At 38.6% G+C, this 27,317-nt stretch overlaps 1 protein-coding gene across 1 annotated transcript in view; it reads left to right on the top strand.

The window, feature by feature from the left end:
* The first annotated feature begins 565 nt into the window (after nt 1–565).
* Nucleotides 566–27,317, top strand: part of TBC1D22B (TBC1 domain family member 22B) — a 116,423-nt gene continuing 89,671 nt past the window's right edge. The window contains exons 1-2 of the mRNA XM_027876580.1: nt 566–717; nt 8,861–8,917. Coding sequence (XP_027732381.1) covers nt 662–717; nt 8,861–8,917 — 113 coding nt within the window. The 5' untranslated portion in view covers nt 566–661. The remainder of the gene's footprint in view (nt 718–8,860; nt 8,918–27,317) is intronic.

Raw genomic sequence — 27,317 nt, forward strand, 5'->3', positions numbered from 1 at the left:
ATTTTTTCATCACGAGTCCTTTGGAGTTCCTAATTTTTAGAACGAGAGGTCTTTTCCTAACTGGCCCTTTCTTGCCCCACCCCACTCCCCCGATCAAAAAAAAAAAAAGAAAAGAAAAGAAAGGGAAAAGGAGAAGAGACGAGAAGAGAAGAGACAAGAAGAGAAGAGGACAGAAAAAAAAAAGAACAAAGCCAACTTGGGGTCCTAAGAGCCCAAACTCAACAAAAAAGTGTCTTCTGCCTCTCACAAAGGTGTATGTTTCTTTACCTATTCCAATTCTTCTCAGTGATTGGCGCTTCTAAGTCCCGCCCCTCCATCCCCTAGGACTCCTCCCCCGCTGCCCACCTGTATGTATGCCCTACTCCCTGACGTAAATCTCGACTTCGGCGGCCCACACGACGCACGCTCCTCATTGGCCTGCGCGGCGACGGCCCCCGCCAGCGACCAATGGCAGCGGAGCGGCGTCGTGAGGAGGAGGGGGGGCGCCCACATTCAAGATGGCGCCCCCAGGAGGTGGGAGCGGGTGACCGGCGGCGGTGGCAGCGGTGGCAGCAGGAGGGAAGCGGCCTTGCTCGGCCCTCGGGTGGCGGGGTCTTGGGGGCGTCTCTCCAGCTCCCCCCTCCCCCGGCCCCGCCTGCAGCCTGCTCCCTGGGCCCAAGCCATGGCCGGAGACAACAGCAAGCAGTTTTGGAAGAGGAGCGCCAAGCTGCCGGGGAGGTGAGCCAGCTAGCGAGGCAGGCAGTCCGGGACGGGAGGGAGCCGGGGCGGGAGCCGGGCCGGGGCCGGGGCCGGGACCGAGATCCACCCGAGCCCCAGCCCCGCGTGTGTGCGCTGCTTCTAGGGAAGGTGGCACCGCGGGGGCTCGGGGCCGCCGCGGGGTGGGGGCTGCCCGCGCCTGGGAGGTGCATACAGGAACCCCTGGGGAGAAGGGGGGGGCGTGCTGATGGTCACTCTCCTTTCGGCGGCACTTGGAGGTCTGTCTACACAGCTCCTTCCTCAAGATAGCCCGATGGGGGTAGAGGGATGCAAGAGCTGCCAGCCCCCATTTAAAGATGTAGAAACTGAGGCACTGAGAAGGGCAGCCACTTCCCCGCTGTCACACAGCCTGGAAAGGAATAAGCCCAGATGAACACCTAGGATTTGTGACTCTGCTGCCCGTTGCCTTCTGCACTCCTACTGCATATGCTGTTTTCTTGAGTAGATGGTATGAGAGTACGACAGGGGGGCGTAGTTGTGTTGGAAGGGGTCTCACCAAGGTGGATAACTTGTTTCCCACCTGAAGTAAGATGCCTTCTTCCGAGCCTCAGGGTTGCACATGTGGAAGGTTGCACGAGCATGGGCCCCTCTTGAGCTCTCTGAATGCAAGGCCATCTCCTTTTATCAGGCAATCAACAAGCTTTTATTAATTGCCTGCTCACTCTGTGCCAGGTACTTTTTCCCCCATCTCTTCTCTTGACCGCCCCTATTGTGGAAAGTGAACCTAGGTGTTCTTAGGAGATAGGGGTCCCTGATGGATCACTTTTTTTTTTGAACCCGTAATTTCATACATGTGGGAAACTCCTACTAAGGAAACTGCCTTTGCTCATGCGACTTACAAGTTTTAGAGTTTCTTGGTACATGTTAAGTGACTTTCTCAGGGTCACCCAGCTTGTGTGTGCCTGTCCTGGGGCTTGAAGCAGAGGATAGAGAAAGTGAAGACATTTCTCTAACCTTATATTTATTTCTCATTAAGAGTATTAGAAAATGATCTTTAGAATATAGGTTTGTCTGGAGGATTTATCTAATTCCTTCCTTCTCTCTCTCTTCCTCTCTCCCTCTCCCTCTCCTCTCCCCCCTCCCCCCTCCAGTCTCAGTCTGTCTCAAAGTTTCTAATAGCTGTCATCCATAGATCCTCTCTCCTATGCTTCTGGCCTTGTGCAAGTATATAGAATTCTCCCCAAATGCTTTGTGTATTTAGCTAATGTGTCTGCTTTTTTCATGTTTGTTGCATCATAAATATGCTTTGGCATCAGCAAATCTGTTCTCTTACGTGTGGTTTGCAGGATGAAAGAAGGATAGAATACCTCCTCAGAGATATCTTAAGAAGTTTGTACTTCTTGAGTGAACAGAAGGCAATTGCAGACAGGGTCAGCTCTAAAGGTGCCAGATAAACTGCCATTTCCAATGTTTCTGCCTCTTTTTTTTCTGCTTATTAGTTTCTTTTGCTCATTTTTCTCTCTGCCCCCAACTTCCCCTCTCCAAATGTGATGACTTCTTAAGAGAAAAAGTGAAAGAAATGAAGGTTAGGGAAAGTTGTACAGTTATTATATTTTATTTAATATCCAACTAAGACTCACATGAAGGGGGAGAGGGGGACAATGTAGACAGCTTCAAATTCAACTTTTATGTTAATTATATTATTTTGAATTCATATTTGGGAGGTTTTAATACCCCATTTCCTCTCCACTATTCCATTTTCCTTCCTGGTTCGTTGGGGTCTCCACCTCTATTAAAAGCTGTACTTGGGGTTTTCCATGATGAGATCATTATATATTGCCATGCCCTGGAAGCCTGGGAAATGACATGAGTAACTGGGATCTTTGGGGAACCTAAGTTAAAAAAGGGGTGTGTGTACAAGATGTGCCTCTACTTCTGTCTATTTTAAGTGTTTCTAATGTTGCCCTATAAAACAATTAAGGGGAAGATGTAACCTTTTGAAACCCTATACTTCAGTGAAGGGTGATAGAAGAGTTTTTAGTGCCCTTTGGGCTTCCCCCAACCCAAACCATTTTGTATTCTTTAAAAATTCAGGACCAATGAACTTACAAGGAAGCCTTTACCCCTGCTGGTTATAGATGAACTTGCTGTTAATCCTTGATCCATTATGCATTTGGTGTATTAGGTAATTGGTGATTTTTGTTAGCACTTTGTTCTTTTTCTTAAACAGATTTAGATCTGGATTTATTTCTGGGCTAAGGACAGTATTTTAGAAATAACTAAGGATATTAAGTGGTGCTTTGATGTGGACACACATTTTTAACAGCTTCTTGATCATAGAACCTCTTTCAATCACACTAAAGAAAAACTTTCTTCTGTTTTGTGCAGAACTGAGAAAATTGCTTTGTATATGTGTTTAACAACTTAGAAGTAAAATTAATTTACTATTCTTTAAGCTGAGATGGAGAAAATAAAGCAGTAACTGATTGCTTTTAGTTCCTTTAATAGTGGATCCAGAAAACTTTGTGACAAAAAAATAGGCATCTTATTTAATAAAGTACTTCCTCAGATATGACCACCCCCACCATAAATCATCAAAGAATTTTTTAAAAATTTCTCCTGTAAGTTCTTCATAAGACCTGTTTGTTTAATAATGTATCATTGAAATAGCTTGATGCTCAGGAAGGTGGTACTTTCTTATTTTTATTGAATGGGTTTGATTTCTGAACTAAACTTTGTTCTCCATCTTGTTTCTGAAACTGAAATGAGAGAATGCTAACCAGGAATTGTCTAGTCCCCATCTGAGCCTCAGCGAAAATAAATTCTGCTCAGGAGAATTATAAGTGGTTAGATATTAATTGGTGATTAACAGCAAGCCATGTCTATCTGACCTGGGAGAAGCCACTCAGCCTCTCCCTGCCTCAGTTTCCTAATCTGCAAAATACATTTGATGATACTGACAATATCTACCTGGCCTACTTACAAAGCAAAAATGCTTTGTAAACCTTAAACATGAAGTATTATTATAATATATGGGGAGGTGGAAAAAGCATTACAATCAGGCATCATCATCACATGTCAGGAGATCTAGCAAGGAGACTTTGGACAAATATGTTCCCTCCCTAGGCCTTCCTTTTCCTCATCTGTAAAATATTTGGATAGATCCTGACTGACTGCCTTTCCAGAGCTGAAATTCTATGTGTATGCATTATTCTGATCAATCTTTCCTATTCCTGGTGGCAACAACGGATTGCATTCTTCTGGTGCTCTGACAGTCACCCTGAGCATTCTCGTAAGTAGAAATTAACACTTCCCTTTTTGAGTGTTGAGGTTAGAAGTATGGGAATTCTTGGTTATATTGATTATACTAATGTATTGTCTTTCCATCTCTTTTGTGACTATCCCTACTCCCCATTGCCATTACCCCAACCTCCAGTTTCTTTTCCTCGGTTTCCCCTCTGTAAAATGACCACTAAGGTTGCTTCCATTTCCAGGTCTCTCATCTCATGATCCCATTCCTACCAGCACCTGCTGTTGCTTTAGGGTTATTCTTAGTGATTCTCCCTCTGAGAAGATGTGGAAGGGATCTAGAACTGTAGGGGAAAAGCCTGAGCCTCAGGCTCAATCATCACATCCTGATTTTCATTCCTGCCAGGAGTGGAGCCCTTCCTTCTTCTTACACAGAAATGATGACTGTTAATCAAGCAATTTTTATTGCTATACTGGGATCCAGGAGGACTGAAGAAAGTACCTAAATTAGGTACTTAGGGAAGCCTTATTTCCACTGTTAGGTCTTAACAAAGGCCAGACTTACTTTGTAGACACAGTGTGATTCCATTCAATTCAGTTAAAAAGATAGAAGTTTAGAGGAGAAGGCCACTGCTCTCATGGAACTTTCAGTCAGGTAGGGGAATTTATTTAACAAACATTTATTACATGCCTGCTACATGCAAGTCACTGTGCTAAGTGTAGAGGATATAATATTTATACACTTCTAACTCATACAGAAATAGTGCATGTCTGGGGCATCAGAGAAATGGCAGAGAATGGCTTTATGATAGGGAAAAATCATTATCTGTTTATGAGGTAAAATTTTTCTGGAAAGAGGTGGTATTTGAATGGATGAGTAGGAATTTAAGGAGGTGATTCTCACCTCCTAGTAGTGACTTTAAAGGATGAATAGGAATTTAAGGAGGTCAGATCAGATGGGATAATTATATGAAGTGCTTTACAAGCCTTAAAGCCAGTACAAATGTGAGCTACTTGATAGGGACATTTCTGGTATAGGAAAACAACAGTAGCAAAGGTAGGAAATAGGCAGGTATAGACTAGGTACAGATATAGACAACTATTCCCGTTTGGTTGCCTGAAAGGTGGGGTCTTGCCAGATGGAAGAGTGCTTTGAATGCCAAGCAAAGGTGTTTGAACTTAACTCAGTAGACAATAAGGAGCTGTTGAAGAATTTTGAACAGAGGAACGACGGTGACCAAGTCTATTTGTAAAGAAGATAAGTTTGGAATTGTTACGAAGGATAGTTTCTAGGGGAGAAAGAGTGGTGACAGGAAGCCCTCTGAGGAGGTTATGTAGTTGTTCAGGTAGGTGTTGGTAAACCATCAAGGTGGCCTAACTATGATGAGAGATTAGAGGACAGGCTTGAGCTATATTGTAGTATATTAGTATAATACAGTACTATAACTGATTGGATATAAGAGTGAAGGTGGGGGAAGAGTCAAGAATAAGAGAAGTTTTGAACATGTGACCAGTTAGCTAAGTTCAGTTTTGAATGTCTTAAGTTTGGGACGTTAGTGGAACATCCATGAAAGGCTAACTTATATGTAGTTGGGTTTATGCTGTGTAGCTCAGAAGAGAGGATAGGGCTAGAATAAAGATTTGGAAATTGTCTAAGAAGAGATGATAGTTGAAACCATGGAAGCGAATGACTTGCCAAAGGAGAGCATGGAGAGAGTGCAGAGAAGGCAGCCAGGGATAGAACCTTTAGGGACATTCATTTCATGGGGGTCCCCAGGAGGAAGAACCAATGAAAGATGAAGAATAAGGGGGCAAGTAGAATAACCTTAGGTGTTGAATAGATTTCTAGCGTCTCAGTTCTTTCATAGTATATCCTATACCTATAGCAACTTGATGAAATTTTGCATTTTCCTGCAGCTGGCTTTATGTTTTACTATTAAGAAGACTTTAGTGTTTTCTGGAATTTAGAGATTTTCCTGTGTATTTCCTCTTCAGCTTCATTTATGAAAGTGTTAAATAGTACCATCACTAACTCTGATCCTTGAGGGTAAGGGAAATCTCACCATTTATACTTTTCCATTTAGGAAAATGACTTTTTTATTTCTATCCCCATGTCCCACCATCTACCTATCATTCATTCTCCTTTTAGAATCATAGATTTAGAGCTTAAAGGGACCTTACAGATCATCTATCATTGATCCCTTCTTTTTACAGATGAGGAAAGTGAGGCAGACAAAGGTGAAGTGACTTGTCCAGGGTCACACAGCTAGTAAGTGTCTAAAGTGAAAATCTGAACCAACATCTTTCAGACTCCAGGTCCAGCACTTTCTCCATACCTCTCTGTACCAACTTTGTGACTATAAGGTTTGTGAAACACTGAACATTTTATGGGGAGAAATTAGGATGTTGATATGCTGCTATGATTTGAGTACAGGCCTGTCTGGAGGTAGATGACTTTTTTAACTGGTTAATAATCAATTTTTTAGGGGGGCAGCTAGGTGGCACAGTGGATAGAGCACTGGCCCTGGATTCAGGAGGACCTGAGTTCAAATCCAGCTGCAGACACATAACACTTACTAGCTGTGTGACCCTGGGCAAGTCACGTGACCCTGGGCAAGTCACTTAACCCTGATTGCCTCACCAAAAAAAAAAAAAAAAGAAAAAAAGAATAAAAGAGATTTAAAAAAAAATTGATTTTAAAAATTTATTTATTTTATTCTGAACTTAAGAAATAAAACAAGCATTTCCATAACAAAATTAAATAGAAAAACAGAGGATTGCACCTGAAATTGCAGATCCATTATGTACAACTTGCTATTCCTTTCAAATATACAACAAAGTCATCATGTGACTTTCTTTTTTTTCCTTCCCCCCCCAACTTTGAGATGGCTACAATTAGTCACAAATGTGTGTGTATAATGTACATATACATATACATATGTGTGTATGTCACTTCTTTTTCTGAATTCAATTAGCATCTTCCATCATAGGATCTTTGCAGTTAATTTGGGTATTTATAATAGAATGACTTGGTCGCTCAAAGTTGTTCTTAAAACAGTACTGCTGTTACTGCATAAAATGTTCTCTTGGTTCTACTCATTTTGCTCTTCATTATTTTGTGGAGGTCTCTCCATGCTTTTCTAAAATCATTTAGCTCCTCATTTCTTATAGCAGAGTAGTATTCCATCATGAACATATACCACAACTTGTTTAGCCATTCTCCAGTTGACAGGCATTCCTGCAATTTCCAGTTCTTTGCCACCACAGAGAGCTGCTGTAAATATTTTAGAACATGTAGGTTCTTTTCCATTTTCCCTCATCATCTTAGAAAACAGACCTAATAGTGGTATTGCTGGGTCAAAGGGTATAGTCAGTTTAATAACTCTTTGGGCATAATTCCAAATCTCTCTCCAAAATAGTTGGATCAGCTCATAGTTCATCAACAATGAATTAAAGTCCCAATTTTTCCACATCCCTTTCAACATTTGTCACTTTCCCCGTCTATCATTTTGTCCAGTCTGATAGATATAAAATGATATCTCAAGGTTGCATTTTTGCATCAATAATGATTTAATGCATTTTTTCATATGACTATAAATTATTTTGATTTCTTCATTGGAAAACTGCCAGTTCATATCCTTTGACCATTTATCAATTAGGGAAAGACTTGCATTCTTACAGATTTGACAAAGTTCTTTATATATTTGAGATATGAGACCTTTATCTGAGTAACTGTCTCTAAATTTCCCCCCCTCCCCGGTTTTCTGCTTTTCTTCTGATCTTGGCTACATTTGTTTTACTTGTACAAAACATTTTTAATTTAATATAATCAAAATTATCCATTTTACATCTCACAATACTCTCTATCTCTTATTTGTTCATGAATTGTTCACCTATCCCTAAATCTGATAGGTAATATGTTCCAATTCTTCAAATTTTCTTGTAATATCTTCCTTTATATCTAGGTCATGTATTCATTTTGACCTTATCTTGGTACATGGTATTTTTAAGAGATTGTTTCCCAGTTTTCCCAACAATTTTTACCAAATAATTTCTTCTTATCCCAAAAACTTAAGTCTTTACACTTGTCAAACACTAGGTTACTATATTCGTTTGCTGCTGTAGGTTGTATGTCTATTCTGTTCCACTGATCTACCTTTTTATTTCTTAGCAAGTACCAGATAGTTTGGATAATTACTGCCTTATAATATAGTTTAAGATTTGGTACTGCTAAACCTCTTTCCTTTACATTTTTTTCATTAGTTCCTCAGATATTCTTGGTCTTTTGTTCTTCCAAATGAATTTTCTTATTATTTTTTCTAGCTTTGTAAAATAATTTTTGGTAATTTAATTGGGATAGCATTGAATATATAGCTTAATTTTGGTAAAATTGTCATTCTTATTATATTGGTCCTGCCTACCCATGAACAATTAATATTTATCATTTATTTAAATCTGATTTTACTTTTGTACAAAGTTTTTTATGGTTTTGTTCATTTAGATACTGGGTTTGTTTGCCTGGCATCCCTGGGCAGCAGAGGGCCTTTCAGTCTTTCCCAGCTCAGATGTCTGACCTCCCATATTGTCTGTGAGGTGAGAATTCCTGTGGCTGAGGCTTCCTTTTAAGCCAGCTGTCCCTAGGGCTTGTTGTTTGTTATTTGGGCAGAGATAGCCTGGAGGTGTTTACTTATCACTCAGGCAGAACCTTCCTCCCTGGGGTCTTTCCTTGGGTCTTTTCCACTTGTTCTAGGAGGACTACTGCTCTACCCCAATTATTGTTTATTTATTCTGTCTTGTTTGTGGAGGAAATCTGGAAAGCTTGGGAATTTTCTGACCTACTCCATCATCTTCTTGAAGACTATTAACTAGTTGGATCTATTGATGATTTTTTTCCTTACTTTTTTTTTCCTTTCAGTATCCAGCCTGTATATGGAGCTCAGCATCCTCCACTGGATCCTCGGCTCACAAAAAGGTAAGTAAGACATTTGACTTTTTCACATATGTACTTCTCATGGCCTTCCTCACCTTGTTGAACTGACTTTGGACATTTCTCAGCTTAACTTCTTAACTAGTTTTAAGTCAGATGAGCTGTCTTCTTGAGTAAAAGATTAACCCCTGTCTGAGATTTGGAGTTTTTTAAATTTGTTTTTGTTTTCAGTGGAAGGCTGATGATATGGAACTGACTAACCTTCTTTGCTAGGAAAAGTTCCTGAATCTAGTTTCCATCTTCTTTCTTATATCTCTTCAAAGTTCAGGCAAAACAAGATATGGCCAGAGGTGTGGCATGTCTTCATGGCCTCTTGCTTGTCAGTGCCCTCTTCTTAGACACGAGCATGCAGCAGACATAGAAATCAACTGGAAATCATCTCTTTTCTAAAATGTTAATGAGATAAAACCAGAGACCTTAATGTCTGGTTGAATCCCAAACAAATACTAACTTTAAGTGTATGTGTGTTCGGACTCTGAACTGTCCTTTCATTTGACTTCATTATTGAGGATGACCAGATACTTGAGGACTAAGGGCTGAAATAGCCACACAGGTACCCTAGAGGCTCTCTTAACCTAGGTTCAGTCTGAAGTCTTGGTTTCCTCCCTGTGCTCTCTAGGTCTTTCCTCCCTAGGTCTCTCTACCTCTTTGTAGTTACTAAGTTTAGGAATCTGTTGTGAAGAATGAATCTTTTTGTGAAAAGATAGGAAAAATCTGAATTCTAATCCATTTCAGCCACTGAGAAATGCTGGGCAGACTGCTTATCCTCTGTTCCTCAATTTCTCCATCTTTAAAATTGGAAAAATAATACACTTTTGAACTTCACAGAGATGTCAAACACACAACCCGTGCACCAGAACCAAACTCAGGAGGCAGCTAGGTGGCACAGTGGATAGAGCTCCGCTCGTGGAGTCAGGGAGGACCTGAGTTCAAATGTGGCCTTAGACAACTTGTCACTTACTAGCTGTGTGACCCTGGGCAAGTCACTTAACCCTGATTGCCTCACCAGAAGGCAAAAAAAAAAAAGGTAATTGGGAAATACTGAACAAAATAAATAAAAATATAATAAAGCATAGATAATGTTAGTATGTTTTTTTAAGTCAATATTCAGCCAGCAGGGATCCTTATTTAAGGTTTAGTGCCTCTGTTTTCTACTTGAGTTTTACAACATTGCTTCACAGCTATGTTTTGATGGGAAGATCATGCATGTAAAAATGCTTTAACTCCTTAGAAGGAAAAATGCTATATAAAACTATTCATTATCATTGCCATACTTATATTGTAGATGATCCCCAGATCTTCACAGCCAGTCTCAGCCTCTCCCTCCAGCTCCAGTCCTGCATCTTTGATTGCCTTTTGGATATGTCAGACTGGATGTTATCTCACGCTCAACACGTTCGAAACTGAGCCCATCGTATTTTTCCCTAACTCCTCCCTTCTTCCTGACTTCCCAGTCTTTGTTGAGTGTGCCCCCATTTTTCTCTCTTCATCACCCTGCACACACAGTCATTTGCCAAGGTCTTGTCCGTTCTGCCTCCACGTCCTCTTGCATCCAGTCCCTTTCCATTCACAGCTGTCACCCTAATTCAGGCTCTCCTCACCTCTTACCTAGGCTATGGCAGTAGCCTCCTAATTGGACTCTCAGGTTCTCCCATCTCCGATCCATCCTCCATGCAGTTGCCAAATTGACATTATTTTTTTTTTTTGTTTTAGGCAATTGAGGTTAAGTGACTTGCCCAGGGTCACACAGCTAATAAGTGTCAAGTGTTTGGTCTGAGGCCAGATTTGAACTCAGGTCCTCCTGACTTCAGGGCCGGATGCTCTATCCACTGTGCCACCTAACTGCCCCGACATTATTTTTAAAAAGAAAAAAAAATAATATATTTTGGTTTTACATCACCTTAATTTCCAAATATATCCCTCCCTCCTCTCCTCCTGTCCAGAGAGCCAGCCCTTATATGAAGGAATAAATGAGAGAAAAAAGCAGTTCTGCAAACCAGCCAGACCATCAACCAAGTGTGACAATAAATACAATTTCTACACCTGTAATCTTCAAAGAAGGAAGGAAGATGTGTTTTCTCATCTCTTCCTCAGGGTCAAGGTGGTTATTATTACATTGATATTCCTAAAGCACATTCTGGACCATTTCATTTTCCTGCTCAAGAAGCTATTGTGATTCCTTGCTTCTAGGATAAAATACAGAATCTCTTTTTGGCATTTAAAAGTCCTCCCTTGCCTGGCTCCAGCCTACCTTTCCATGTTCATTACACATTACTCTCATTTATACACTGTTCCTCACATGCAACATTCCATTTCCTGTGTCCATGCCTTTGAAAAATTGCTACCTATGCCTGGAATGCGCTCCTGACCTCTGCCTCTTGGAATCTCTGACTTTCTTCAAGGCTCAACTCAAATACCATCTCCCACATGAAGCCTCTTCTTTTTCTCCCTTGCAATACCTTTCCATTCACAACTATCACCCTAATTCAGGCTCTCCTCACCTCTTAACTAGGCTATGGTGGTAGTCTCCTAATTGGTCTCTCAGGTTTTCCCCTTTCGAACCCATCCTCCATGCACTTGCGAAAAACGATATTATTTTATTAATATCTTTTGTTTTTACATCACCTTAATTTTCAAATATATCCCTCCCTCCTCTCCTATCCAGAGAACCAGCCCTTTTCCTCACATCATTTCATATTTATTTTACATTTACTTTTCCTGTGTACATGTTTTCCCCCCAGTAGAATGTAAGCTTCTTGATGGTAGGGATCATTTGTTTTTTTCTTCATATTCCCAACTCCTAGCACAGTATTTGGCATATAGTGGGTGCTTAATAAAGGCCTATTGAATTCCAACAGATTATCTCAGATGAATAGGTAATAAATTCCTTATAATGCTACCATCTTTTTCTCATGGTTATACAACAAGTGTCTAGAAAGCACTTTCTGAGTTATTGCTAAAACATTGATCTCCACTTCTGTGAGATGGATATCTAGTGAATGGATCTGGAACTGTTTGTTGCTTAGATGACTAGCTTTCCTTTGTGTTCCAGCTTAATCACTCAAGCTACATGCTTATTTTTATTTTTTGTTTTGTTTTCTGTGATGTTTCTACTAGATTAAATTAATTCTATTCCTTAGTTTTCTGCAACAGCAGATTGGCCTGTTAGGCAACATTTCTTGGTGTGTGATGGTTCTAATCCAGAACATCTTGTTATAATTAGTTTTTGGATAATGCAGGGGTGGGGAACCTGCGGCCTGGAGGCCACACGTGGCCCTCTGGGTCCTCAAGTGTGGCCCTTTGACTGAATCCAAACTTCACAATCTCCTTAATAAGAGGATTTGTTTTGTAAAACTTGGACTCAGTCAAAAGGCCACACCTAAGGACCTAAAAGGCCAGATGTGGCCTCAAAGCTGCAGGTTCCCCACCCCTGGGATAGTATTTTAGCTTTGTTTTAGTCCATTTATCAACCCACATTTGTCATCTCTAACTCTCCTTTTATGTTTGGTCCACTAGTAACCATAACCATATATTGTCCACCCTATTCACTCTGTACTGAATTGCCTTACTGTTCACCAAATATCTTGCTTAAATCAAAGATTAGATACAATTTTAAGCGTTGTTATGTTTAAAGTTGCCCCAAGACTTTTGGGACACACTGTATATAATGTCCAAAGTTGGTACCAGGTTATTCAAGGCAGGCAGCCACTTAGGGCTGCATAAAAGGCACATAATGAGGGATACTTCCTATGCTTTTTAATATTTCTTTTTATAAATGCACATATTTTTATCGCCAGAAAATTCTACCTTCCCTGTTGTAGGTATATTTCCAACATGAGATTGTTTGACTCTCAAATGAGATAACATGTAAAAGTGCTTTGTAAACCTCCATTATGATGATGACGATAGAATTTTGTGACATGTCAGCACATGTGACAGGATAACTGCAAAACATCCAGTAGATGTGACTTGAGGGGACTATTTTATTTTTCAGTTAACAATTGAATTTCCATTAATTTTCTGTCCCTCCCATCCTTTTCCCCAATTTAAAAGAAAAAAAGAAAAACAAAACCCCTGTAACAAATGTGCATAATCAAGCAAAACAAATTACTATATTGTACACATCCAAAAAATATATGTCTCAGTCTGCATCTTGAATCCATTACCTCCTTCTTTGGAATCCTGGTTGGTCATTGCGTTGAGTATAGTTCTTAAGTCTTTCGAAGTTGTTTGTCTTTACAATGTTGTTATCACAGAAATTGTTCCCCTGATTCTGCTCACTACACCCTGCTCATAAAAGTCATGGAAACAGTTTTCAAACCTTCTATGGGTCCTCTAATCCCCTGTTTTACCTTTGCCAATTTTGACTAAATTATGTAGATATATATCATGAAGCTCTTTTTGTTTTAACACTTGAGTTTTCAATTTGTCAGGTGTTTCATATACTGTTTTCTCAAACAGTGATGCAAAAATATGACAGTTTTTATTACCAGTTTATATAGGTTGCAATAAGACTTGATTTAGAAGTAAAAGCAGTTTTACGATCTGTGAATAATATAAATTATTTATGCTAATTACCCTCCTTTCTTAGGATGAAACACATAATGTAACTTTTAGGTACTCATGATGTTTGCTATTAACACTGTGTTGCCATAGCATCTAGATCTATATTAGACCATTTAAAAACTCCAAATTAATATTTCAAAGCCAGGACTGAAGACCATTTGTTGGCCTTATTTCATTATCTGCATTAATATAAATTTGAAATATTTTCTCCCCAAGAAAATTGAGTATCTTATTTAACTTTTCATTCATTGCTTTGTGGTTTGTTCTTGTCAACTGCAGGAAACTTAGATATTTATAGGTTTCTTCTTGCATTGGTCTTCAGTAATTTGAACGGCATCATTACAGTAAGTTGACCCCTTACCCTTCGTATTAACTTACGATTACTTCAGAGCATTTGTGATCTCATCAGTATGGATAACTCATCCACACCTTCTTATCCTGAATGATTCTTGTTCACGTTTTTCCATAAATCTTCTCTATCATAACTCTACCCAAAGTATGCGAAGCCTTAACTGAGTCAGTATTTCGTGCATACCAGTGTAATACTCAGGCTGTGTATTAGAGCCTACTCTTGATACATGACCAGCCCATCTTCTTTTTCCAGTCCTTTATTCCACATCTTGCATGTGAGTCATTGTTGATGGTGTGCTATAGCCGACTGAAAACCAGTAGACACTTTTCCATTGACCTTTGAGGTACCTGTCATTTTGATTCTTCTAGGATTGTGGTGTTCCATAAATTGGAACCGTGTAGCATCATTGAGAGAATACAAGTGCTAAAAGGTGAACTTAGTGGCAATAAACCATTTAATGTTGATGAAAGCACTGGAACCATTTACTATTAATGAAAGCACTGTGCAGTTTCCCAAATGAGGCTCTTCCCGTTTTCATCCTATTTAATTCTGATTCCTGCTCATTGTCCATCAGCAGGGCCTGTCCACCTTAAATATACTGATATACACTCATTGGTTGCCTGTCTACTTGGTACTTCTTGTGTGGATTATTGGGTCATTATCTTGACAGTCTTTTGCAATCAATTGTCGCCAACTGACCACATCTACACATTCATTTAGTTTACTGAAAAGTATGGGGAACCTTGTACTAGATCCTGCTGACTTATTCTTTATTTGATTTAGCATAGCAAAATTCATTATTTGAGGCTCTCTTCCAACAAAGTATCTCCTATGCATATATGTTAAGATCATAACAAAATTTACTGATAAATGGGCAGCGAGGTGGCATAGTAGATAGATTGCTGGGTCTGGAGTCAAGAAGATCTGCGTTCAAATTCAGCCTCAGACACTTACTAGCTGTGTGATCCTGGGCAAATCATTTAATCCTGTTTGTCTCAGTTCTTCGTGTGTAAAATGAGCTGGAGAAGGAAATGGTAAACCACTCCAGTAACTTTGCCAAGAAAACCCAAAAGGGATGGTGAATAGTCAGACACAACTAAAAACGACTTAAAGGTACAAACTACAGAGGTAATTTTATTCAGTAGCCCTCTTATCAATATTAAATGAGGCATACAGTAAGACAGGCTCTTGACAGATATGTTTGCCATTGTCTTGGAGTAGTCCCTGTACAAACTTCAAACGAAAGTGTCTTCTCCATAAATGGGGAGGCACCCTAGATTTCTCTTTATGGATGATGTGTGGATCATTGATCTATCTCCCAGCCTTAAGTCTCTTTCCTCCCCAATCCATCTTCCACACAACTGCCAAAGTGATATTTCTAAAGCATGTCTGACCATGTCACTTTTCAGGTCAGTAAATTCTAATGGCTCCGTACCACATGTAGGAATAAATACAAACTCCTCTGTATATTTATTGTCTTGCATAGCTTTGCTTATTTTGTCAGTGTGGCTAGAAACAATTCCACAAAGAAGTGTGATAATATTCACAAAAAAAATTATAGTTAATTAGCATAACGTTTGTCACCATTAGGGCTATATTTGATATTATACTCCTCAGGACTCAAACTGTCTCTGTAAGGCATTAACTGCATTAGCTCCCCTTCTATTATTTTAAACACTCAAAGTTTTAAAAACATTTTTAAAAAAAATTCTGAACTTGACACCAACAAATAAAATGAACATTTCCATATAAAAAGTAGAACAAATAATGAAGATTATATATGAAACCATGAATCTTTTAAAACTTTTCAAGTAGATAATAAATGTAATATTACTTTCAAAGTTGTCTTGCTCAACTGTTTCCTTCTGAACCACCTTCTATTTAAGTACATTTTAAAAAATGCTTCAATGACCCACTTTTCTTCTTTTTTGATAATATAATCATTAGCCTCCTTCCCTTCCCTAAATTCCCCTCCTTTTTTTTTTTTTTTAAGAAAAAACAAAAGCCCCTTATAACAAATATACATAGTCAAGCAGAACAAATCCACACATTGGTCACGTCTGAAAGCCTTTATCTTATTCTTCACTTTGAGACCATCATCTCTCTTTCAGGATATAGCATCAGTATTTATCAGTGCCCTGGAATCATGATTGGTCATTTCATTGCTGAAATTTCTTGAATCTTTCATAGGTGACTTTTTTTTACAGTGTTTTTGTTATTAGGTAAATATTTCTCCAGGTTTTTCATGTTTCATCTGCATCAGTTTATATAAATCTTCCCAGATTTTCCTGAAACCATCCCTTTTGTAATTTCTTAGGGCACAATAATATTCCATTGCATTCATATACATGTACAATAATTTATTCAGCCTTTCCTGATTGAAGGATACTTCCTTTGTTTCCAGGTCTGTGCTACAACAAATGATGCTGCTATAAACATTTTTGTACATACTGTTTTCTTCCCTCTTTCTTTATCTCTTTGGGATACAGGTGTAGTAGTAGTATTACTCTGTCAAAAGGAATGGACAGCTTAATGACTTTTGGGGCTTGGTTCTAAATTGCTTTACAGAGTGTTTGAACCAATTCATATCTCCACAAACAGTGCATTAACATGCCTATCTTTCCACGGCCTCTACATCAATTATCTTTTTATTTTTCTTTTTTAATATCATCTTTGCCAATCTGATAATTGTGAGGTTGAACCTCAGAATCGTTTTAACTTGTAGGTCTCTAATTATTAGTGATTTGGAGCATTCCAATGTTAACTGTATTTATTTTGTTTATGCAGAATTTTTAATTTTATGTAATCGCAATTGTCCATTTTATTTTCTTTAGTCCATTCTATCCTTCTCACATCCATAGCCCTTGTTTGCTATGAATCCCTCCCCATTCCATAGTTGCAAAAATTATTTCCTCCTCCTTTAATTTGCTTATGGTAGAATCTTTTATAGCTAAGTCATTTTTCCATTTGGAGCTTATCTTTGTATATGGTATGAATGTTGATTTATATCTAGTGTCTGCCAGATTGCTTTTCATTTTTCCCAATTTTTGTGGAAAAGTAGATCTTAACCTCGGTATTTGGAGGACTTGAGATTTATCAAGCATTGTGTTCCCTTCAGAAGCTACGTGTATTTGCTTCTGTGTGTTGTGAACCTATTCTGTTCAACTTATTTACTTTTTTATTTTTCAGCCAGTGCTAAATTGTTTTTATGATTACTATTTTGTAGTACTGGTAGGCTTCATTCCTTCTCACCATTTTTCATTTTTCTCCTTAAGAGTTTTGATCTTTGTTCTTCCTGATGAATTTTGTTATTTTTTCTCGCTCTTTAAAGTATTTGCTTATTGGTCTAGCATTGTTTAATAAATTAATGTAATTAACGTCATCATTTTTTGGAGGATGAGGCAATTGGGGTTAAGTGACTTGCCCAGGGTCACACAGCTAGTGTCAAGTGTCTGGTCTGAGGCTGGATTCGAACTCAGGTCCTCCTGACTCCAGGGACAGTGCTGTATCCACTGTGCCACCTAGCTGCTCCAACATCATCATTTTTATTCCATTGTCATGGTCTACAAAAGAATAATTGGTAGTACTCTAATTATTTAGATCTATTTCTATAAATAGTGTTTTGTAGTTGTATTCATATAGTCTCTGTGTATGTGGGTCCTGGATGTTTTTCACATTCTGTACTTATTTTGAGTGAAATTTCTTATTCTTTCTTTTCTTACTGTGTTTTGTTGGTGGTATACAAAAAACTAATAGATTTGCATGAATTTTTTTTCTATTTTACCATTTTGCTCAAGCTGTTTCAATTTTTAGTTAAACTTTTTTTTTTTTTTTTTTTTTTTTTTTTGGCTAGGCAGTGAGGTTAAGTGACTTGCCCAGGGTCACACAACTCATAAGTGTTATGTGTCTGAGGCTGGATTTGAGTTTAGGTCCTCCAGGCTACAGGGCCGGTGCTCTATTCACTGTGCCACCTAGCAGCCCCTTTAGTTAAACTTTTAGTGTCCTCTAAATAAAATATCATATTTTCTGCATCATTGATAGTTTTGTTCTCTCTTTGCCTGTTTTTTATTCCCTTAATTTCTTTTTCTTGTCTTATTCCTATAGCATGGATATATAGTATGGATAGCCATACCTTACTCCTATTATTACTGGAAAAGTCTCTGTAGCCTTTCTCCATTCTGTATGATTTTGTCCCTTGGTTTTATTGATGTCAGCATTTAGGGATGTAAATTTTCCCTTAAGTACTGCTTTGGTTGCATCCCCACAAATTTTGGTATGTTGTCTCATTGTTGTTATTATCTTTAATGAAATTATTGTTTCTATGATTTTTTTTTTTACTCACCCATTTTTTAGGAATAAGTTGTTTGGTTTATAACTTATTTTATATATTTATAACTTATTCTGTACTTCAAAGGCCCGTTATTGAATGTAATTTTATTGCATTATGATCAGAAAAGATGCATTTAATTTTCCCCTGCTTTTTCGCATTTGTGTATAAGGCTTTTGTGCCGTATTACTTGGTCAGTTTTTTTGAAGGTGCCATGCACATTTGAAATAGGTGTATTCCTTTCTCTTCCCATTCAGTATTCTCCATAGTTCTATCATATTTAACTTCTCTAAAATTCTATTCCTTGCCTTAACTTCTTTCTTTTTATTTTATACTTAGATTTATCTAGATCTGAGATTAAACTGAGGTTCACCCCACTGTTACAGTTTTACTATTTCCTCCTACAATTCATGTAACTTTTTCTTTAAGAATTCAGGTGCTATTCTATTTGGGGCATATATGTTCAGAATTGATATTAGTTCATTGTCTATGGTACCTTTTTAGCAAAATGTAATTTACCTGTTTGTCTCTTTTAATTAAGGCTGTTTTTGCTTTTTACTTTGAAATCATGATTGCTACCTTTGCCTTTTTTGTTTCATTTCAGCGGAAACACAATATATTCTACTCCAGCCCCTTATTTTAACTCTATGTGCATCTTTCTGTTTCAGGTATTTCTTGTAAACAATATATGATATGATTCTGGTTTCTAATCCATTCTGCTATCCTCTTCCATTTTATGAATGGATTAGTCCCATTCACATTCACAATTATGGTTGCTAACTGTGTATTTCCCTCCATCATATTTTTTGACACTTATCCTTCTCTTTTTTACCCTGTCCCTTTCAGAATCTGTTTTTCTTTTGACTACTGCCTCCCTTAATCTACCCTTACTCTTTTTCCTACTGTCTTTCCCTCTTGTTTCTGTTTTGGGTAAGATTCTGTACCTAAATGTGAGTGTATGTATATTCTTTTCTTCTTGAACAAATTCAAATGTGTGTGAGGATCAAGTGGTGCTCACTCCGCCCCTCTGCCTCTTCTGTTGTATACTGTTCCTTACATGTTCCATTTATGGGAGATAATTTTCCCCATTCTTCTTCTCCCCCTCCTCCCCATTCTATTCCTCTTTGGAAATCATCCGGACATAATAGAATCACACCCAGGCCCTCTGTCTAATTAGACTCCTTCTAAAATCCCTGGTCATGATAAAGTTCTGAGGGGTTACATATATCATCTCCCCCTATAAGAATGTAAATGTTTTAACCTTGTTTAGTCCTTTATGCTTTCTCTCTCATGTTTGCTTTTTTTACTTCTCTTGAGTCCTGTGTCTGAATGTCAGATTTTATATTCAGCTCTTGTCTTTTCGAAAAGATTATTTGAAAGTCCTCTATTTCATTAAATGTCCATTTTTTCCCTGGTAGAATTATACTCAGTTTTGCTGCATACAGTATTTTTGGTTATAATCCTAGATCCTTTACCTTTTGGAATATTTTATTCCAAACCCTCTGTTTCGTTATAGTAATAGTGGCTAAATTTTATGTAGTCCTGACTGTAGTTCTTCAGTATTTAAATCCTTTCTTTTTGGCTGCAGTATTTTCTCCTTAACCTGGAAGTTCTGGATTTTGGCTATAATATTCCTGAGAGTTTTCATTTTGGGGTTTATTCGAGGAGGTGACTCATGGATTGTTTCATATTCTACTTTTGGTTCTAAGAGATCTGGGCAGTTTTCCTATGTAATTTCTTAAAATAAGATGTGTAGGCAATTTTTTTTAATGGCTTTCAGGTAGTCCGGTGATTCTCCTCCATCTATTTTCCAGGTCATTTATTTTTCCTATGAGATATTTCATATCTTCTATTTTTTTTTAGTCTTTTTACTTTTTAAAAAATTATTTCTTGATGTCTTATGGAGTCATTAACTTCCATTTGGCCAATTCTAATTTTTATTTTTATTTACTTATTTTTTGCTAGGCAGTGGGGTTGTGACTTGCTCAGGGTCACACACCTAGTAAATGTCAAGTGTCTGAGGCCAGATTTGAACTCAGGTCCTCCTGACTTAAGGGCTGGTGCTCTATTCACTGCGCCACCTACCTGCCCCCAGTTCTAATTTTTAAGGAGTTTTTTTTTTCAATAAGGTTTTTGTACCTCTCTTTCCAAGCTGTTAATTGTCTTTATATAACTTTCTTTCATAACTGTTGTTTCTTTTCCCATTTTTATCTCTGCCTCTCATTTTTTTAACTTTTTTTTTCTCTTTTAAAAATCTCTTTCTTTAACTCTTCTAGGAATTCTTGTTGAGCTGCTATCCAATATGTATTTTTCTTTGAGGCTTTGCTTATAGATATTTTCTTCTGTTCATGTCACAAGCTTCCCTGTCACCACAGTAGTTCTCTAAGATTGGGTTCTTTTTTTTTGTTTGTTCATTCTTCAAGTCTACTTCTTGATTTTGGACTTAATGTTAGTGTTGGGCTCTGCTCACTTTTGGGGGAACTAGCCTGATCTGTCCTTTTAATGTCCTTCTTCTGTTTTCACAGCTCAACCTTGGGGCCTGCAAATTTTCAGTGCTCCCAAAGTGGTGTGATCTGGGGAGAGGTTTATTCATTCATTGCCCTTCTGATCTGAGCTTTCCAAGTTCCTGACCCAGGTTTGGGTCCTCTGGTTTGTGTAGTTGAGCTTCAGTAACTGCTGGACTCTGTCACTCTTCATTTCTGAGTGACTGAATTTCTGGCTCCCCTGTGGTCTTGATCTCCTGCCCTGGTAATTCTATTATGGGCTCATGAACTGGGCTAAAGGTTAGAACTGAATTGCCTGCTCCTGGGCTCAGAGCCACATAGCTACTTTTGCGGAACTTGTTCTGTTCTCAGTATTCAGGTAGGCCCTGCACTTGCTCAAGGCTACTCTCCTCTGCCCTGGATCTGTGATCTGGAACTGGTTAATGGGTGAGAGAGTTGCCACGTAACACCTGCTGCCCACGCTAGCTCAGGGGTCACTTGGGATCTCTTCCTGCCCTGGTGTTCTCTCCCAGCTTCCTTTCTATCCCTGGGTGCTGAAGTGTTCCCCACCCACCCTCCAGCCACAGCCACTGGTTTCCCACTATGTTCTTGGCCAGCTCCTACCCCGGTGGCCACAGAAATCTCTATCTTTCTAAGCTACCGTAGGCTAGAAAAATTATCCACTGTGACTTTTCCTTGACTTTCCTGATCAGAACTCTGATGGTTTTTAAGTACTCCAATGATTCTTACATTATCTCTCCTTGACTTTTTCTAGGTCATTGTTGTTTTCATATTTCTTACTGTCTCATATAGTCATTGACCTCTGTTTGTTCCACTCTGATTTTTAGCAAATCAGTTGCCTGAATAAGCTTTTGTACCCCCTGTACTAAGCTTTTCATTCACCTTCTAGCTTTTTCTCTAGCATTCTCATTTAGTTTATATCTTTTTCAAAATTTCTTATTTCTTCTCTTCCAGGAATTCTAATAGACTTTGTTGTCAAATTATACTTGTATTTGAGCTTCTACCCATAGTGACTGTGGAGGTATGCTTTTCCTGTAGGCCTATGTCCTTGATGTTCTTAGGCCCATAAAATTAATTAATTTTCAGTATTTTCTTTTGTATATTCATGTTTCTAGCCTCAGTTCCTAAACTAAGACTTTTTGTTAGCGCCAAACTCCAGTTGCTCTTGCAGTCTTCTTGGATGGGATGGTGGGCCCCTGTTGTCTTGGATTTTGCTGCTGGCCTTCCCTTCCCTGCTGTTTGCTGTTCACAAAATACTGGTGGGTGCCAGGCTTGTTTGTGTCCTCCAGGCAGGAGCACTTTAAAGCTCTTTAAAGTCACTGGGGTCTGCTCATACCTTCTTGCTGCAAACTTTCAGAGCCCCATACAGATTGACTGCTGTCCTCTTTGCTTCTCTTCAGACTCTGCCGTAAGAGTCCTTAACTACCCTCGGGCCTTAAAGAGAGCTCTGATCTAGAGGTGTCAAACAGGAGGGTACATGCCTGCAGTGTGCCCAACCAGATTATAATGTAACTGGAAAATACTTTACAAAATAAATAAAAATACATTAAAACAAAGATAACATTACATTTCAAAACTGAGCTAATATGTGTCCACAGGGATCCTTATTTACAGAGTAGCAGCCCTGTTTCTATTTGAGTCGACACCAGTGCTCTGGTATTCTCGTCCCAGAGTGGGCACTGTCTTGGGACTTCCCGATTGGAGCACTCAGAGGCTGTTAGAGCTAGCCGGCCTCCCAGAACTGTGCTTGCCTCAACCGACCCTCAGTCTAGGCCCTCTTTTTAGTGCTGGTAGATTTGAGTATCCAATCTAGGCTGCATGCAACTACTCACTATTGTTTCTTTATTTTTTACACACTATTCCTTCTGGCACTTTTTTGTTTTATCTTTCTTAGAGTACATGTGTGAGAATTGAGCTGTTCTGCTCTCATTCATCCCATTACCATCTCAACCAAAAGTATCTGTACATAGTAACAAGTTCTTCCTACCTTTGCTACCTTATTCAGTCCCAGTGCCAGGCACCGTATTAAGTTCTGGGGATACAAAGAATGGCAAAAACATAGTCCCTGCCCTCAAGGAGTTTACATTCTAATGGGAGAGACAACATTCAAACAGCTATCTGCATTGTTATTTATCCTTCTTACTCAAAGAGTGACATCATGATGTTGGGGTCGAGGTATAGTGTGTTATACGGCTGATCAGTCCAATACAAACTTAGAAGGCTCTGCCACAGGTCACGCATAGATAGTTTGTTGGACATTTGGGATGGAGATGTCTCTAGATTTGCACATCTCATATTTACTGAGATTCTGCTTCACTCATAGATTCACTCATAGAGCACAGTGCCTTCTTTGATGCAGGCTCGCCACACTGGACGGTCCTGTGCTAACGTCTCTCATGTCTCACAATTGATAACTAAAGTTCTTCAGAGGCCTTGAGAGGGTCGCCGCACTGCTTCTTCTGTCCTCCGTGTGAGTGCTTGCCTTGTGCAAGTTTCCGTAAAATAGTCTTTTAGGTAAATGTACGTTTGGCAATCTGGGCTATATAACCAACCCATCAGAGTTGCGCTTTCTGCCATAGAGTTTGAATGCTTAGCAGTTCAGCTCAAGAGAGGACCTCAGTATCCAGTACCTTATCTTGCCAGGTGATCTTAAGAATCTCGCGAAGACAATTCAGATGAAAGTGGTTCAGTTTTCTGGCATGGCACAGGTAGACTGTCCAGGTTTCAAATGTGAGGTAATCTCTGAGGGAATGCACAAGTAGGGGGTGGGCTAGGGGAGGGACTAGAAAAGACCTCTTTCAGAGAGTAGGATTGAAGCTGAGTTTTGAGGGAAGCCAAGAGGTGGAGATGAGAAGGTAAAACATTCCCATGACTCTGGAAATTTAATACATTACTCCACGTATGAAAATAGTAAACACCCAAGTGGCTTTCTTGCAGTTTCTCATACACAGAATTGCACCTCCTATTTCTGTGCCTATGCCTATAATACACCTCCTCTTTACCTCTTCTTCTTAGAGAGCTTAACTCAAACACCACCTCCAGAGTGACTGGAGAAATCAGTTCCTGATTTCTTCCTCCCCTACCAAGGGTCTAATGCCTTTTCTCTTCCCTCATGGTACCATCTATTTATTTGGCATATACTTTGTTTCTACTTTTTCTTCTATAATAGAATTTAAACTCCTTGGGATCAGGGACTATTTCATTTTTATTTTTGCATTTTCAATAACTAATACAGTGCCTGGTTTATAGGTGAATAATTTATGCTTTTTGCTTGGTTGATTGTGAACTTAGTTACCAAATTATCATTATTACCTATAGTATTGTATGTAATTATTTTTTGTAACTCAACTAAAACTAGCCAAAGTATATTATTGACTGTTAGAATAATTTATTATTGGGAAATATCTTGGTGATCTAAGAAGAAGCTAGAAATCTTTTGAACTCATGACCAAGCATGATCAGTTCTCTTATTCAGGAACTCATCAAACTAGCATGTATAAAACTACTGCATTTACAGATGTCTGTTTCCTCATTTACTTCTGTTCCTCTGTCAGCATCAGAGTGTTTTTTTCTATATGAATTATTCCTCCATTAAAGGCCTATTCAAGTGTCTTGACTTGGAAATAACATTGGCCTTGAAGGCTGTGCCATTGGCACAGTTCTGGAACCTCTTACCAAACTAGAAGGATTCCAGGTAAAGACCTGTCCATGGAGGACTGTCCTAGCCGAGTGCCAGAAGCCTGGCCACCGAAGGATGAATTGTTTTAGTCATTTCAGTTCAGGTGGAAGTGAGGAGACTTGTGCAAGGTAAAGATTATTTTGAATTTTGAACCACTTCGTGAGCTTTTCTGACCTCTAGCATATTGAGTAGATAACTCTGAGAAGGATTTAGGGGAAATCATGGACAAGAATTGTACAGGATAAGAAGGCTGCTATTTTTATTGGTGGAAGTACTCACAGTGTTCCATTGAAACCTGTATTCCCATCCTGTCTCTGACGTTTGTTACTTATGTGACCTTGGACAAGTTGTTTGACTTCCCTATCTCCCAGTTCCATCATCTGTAAAATGAAGGTCTTGTACTACATTACCTCTAAGGTACCTTCCACTTTGGAGTTTTTGATCCTGTAAACCTGTGTGACCTTGGACAAAGCCCTTTACTTCTCTCAGTCTTCATTGTCTCCTCTGTAAAATGAAGGGGGTCGCACTTGAGAGATACACGTAGATTGTTTTCCAGCTAAATTATAATACTACTTCCTAAGTGACTATGCCTTTTTTTAATACCACAGTCATTCCCTAATAACTTCCACACTCACAACCATCCATACAAATAGTTAAGCAAAACTGTCATAGTGATTGTGCCTGACAACATATGTATCATTTTTTATTGATTGCATTGAATAGACGTTATTTACCACAGAATCACAAAGTCTGAGAATTGGAAGGGAACTCAGTAGTTATGTTGACCAAGAATTCCTTCATTTAATATTTTGTTGTTGTTGCTGTTTTTAACCTTATTCTTTCTTTCTTTGTTTTTTTCAATGTGGTAAACACTGGAAATTCAAAGACAGAGAGGACATGGTTTCTGCCTTAAAGGAGTTTATATCCTACTGGGCTAAATACTTACAACAAACTTCCATCCGGCTTCTACTTGAAGGCTTCCAGTGAATGAAAACCCAGTATCTCCTGAGGCAGCCTGTTCTACTTTTTGGTAGCTCTTATTATTAGATAGTTTTTCCCTATATCAAGTTGAAATTTATGTCTCTATAACTTTAGCCAGTACATTGCTCCTGGTTCTACCTTCCAGGACCACGCAGAGTCAGTCTGATTCTTTTTCTGCATGTTAATGCTTTGGAGACTTGAAGACTTTTACTATGTGCTCACAAAGTTTACTTTTCTCCTAGCTAAATAAAACAGCCCCAGTTTCTTCAGTCAGCCTTTCTTTAGCATGTAACAGTAAGCTCTGCTATACTTTTGATGCACTGATTCATTTTGATTCTGTGCCAGCACAGTTTGTGGCAGTTATTTCCTAAAACATTCTTAGGTTTATATGCTCTCTGATTCAACTTTTTTTTGTATTGTTCTCCTTCTATTCACCTGTGTAGCTACCACCTACTTCGTGCCCTCATCATGTCTTGCGTGGACTGTTTAAATAGCTTGCTAATTGGTCTCCCTGCCTGAAGTCTCTCCCCACCCCAGTCTATCTTCCACACAAACACCAAAGTGATTTACTTTAAGGTCAGGTCTGAACATGTCACCCCCACTCCGCCCCCACACACTTGATAAACTCTGGTAGTTCCCTTTGATCTCTGTGATCAAATAAAAACTCTTCGACATCTAAAGCTCTTCTGACCTCTTCTTTCCTTTCCATTCTTCTTACATGTTACTCCCTTTTGCAGAGTTTATTGGTCAGAAATATGGGACCACTTTGTCTTTATATTCCCAACTCTTTGCATAGTTCTTGGCATATGTAGTAGGTGCTTAATAAATGCTTATTGATTGATTATTAAAATTAATTTGAGAGCTAACACCTAAAGTATAGTCTGATTAGCATTATTATGCCCATTGTTAGAATTAACTGTGTTCTTTAATTGTGTGTTCTGTTATAGCACAATTTGCTATGTGTCAAGCAGTTAGATTTTCCTTCATGGAAAGACTATAAATAAATCTTATATCTTTGAGAGAATTTTTAAAGACACTTATTGTTCCTGAATCACTACAATAAATACTTCAGTTTCACCAAACAACAGGACTTGATTTAGACATAAATGAGATTCAACCTTATCCATGTATCTATGGCTAAATGTATAGAAACGTATTGAGATGTTGTTCACCCTTCATTCTGGAAGAGGACCTGTGACATCATGAGGGTGATGTCTTAACTTGCGCTTGGTTTGGATTTGAGTGAGGCAGAGCTGCAGAGTTATCAGCTTCACTCTTTCCTCCAGAGTCATTGGAGTCCAGTGGTAAGAAAAAGATCAAGACAACTGGTGATGGCCCAGAATGCAGTGGGTGACCTTGGCCTTTCTGTAGTACCTATCTCACGGGATTGTTGAGAGAATAAGAATGAGAGAGAGAAAGAGAGAGAGAGTGTGTGTGTGTAAAATCTCCAGTGCTTAGCATGATGTCTGCTACATAAGAGGCACTTAATAAATGTATATTGACATATAATATTTATATATAGATCTATACATACTTATGCATTGCAGAATTCCAAAGTGATATGTAAATATCAGCTTTAATTAATATCTATCTCATTCTCAGCTTTTTGGTGGGATTCAAATAGAAATTATCTTGGGAAAAGTATTATCCTGCTATTCTTTTATATTTAATGTAGAATGTGTTATGTACAGGTGTATAAAATAACCTGACAACAGTTTTATTTATGATAATGTTTTATTACAGTACATTTTATTAAATTTTAGGGATTTTTTTGAGGCCTCTGGTTCTAAAGTTGTGATTTGTTGTCTATTAGTTTATGACAAATAAAGAACTTTTGATATACAATTCCAACCAAGAGTATATGTATGTGTAAGTATTCAGCAGGTGCTTGCAACCTGAAGTGATATCAAGTCAAGTGAAGTCAACAAACATTAATTAAGCTTCTGTTATGTGTTAGACACTGTGGTAAATGCTGG

The sequence above is a fragment of the Vombatus ursinus genome, unplaced genomic scaffold (assembly GCF_900497805.2).
Source record: "Vombatus ursinus unplaced genomic scaffold, bare-nosed wombat genome assembly UNPS02014811.1, whole genome shotgun sequence".
NCBI lineage: Eukaryota > Metazoa > Chordata > Mammalia > Diprotodontia > Vombatidae > Vombatus > Vombatus ursinus.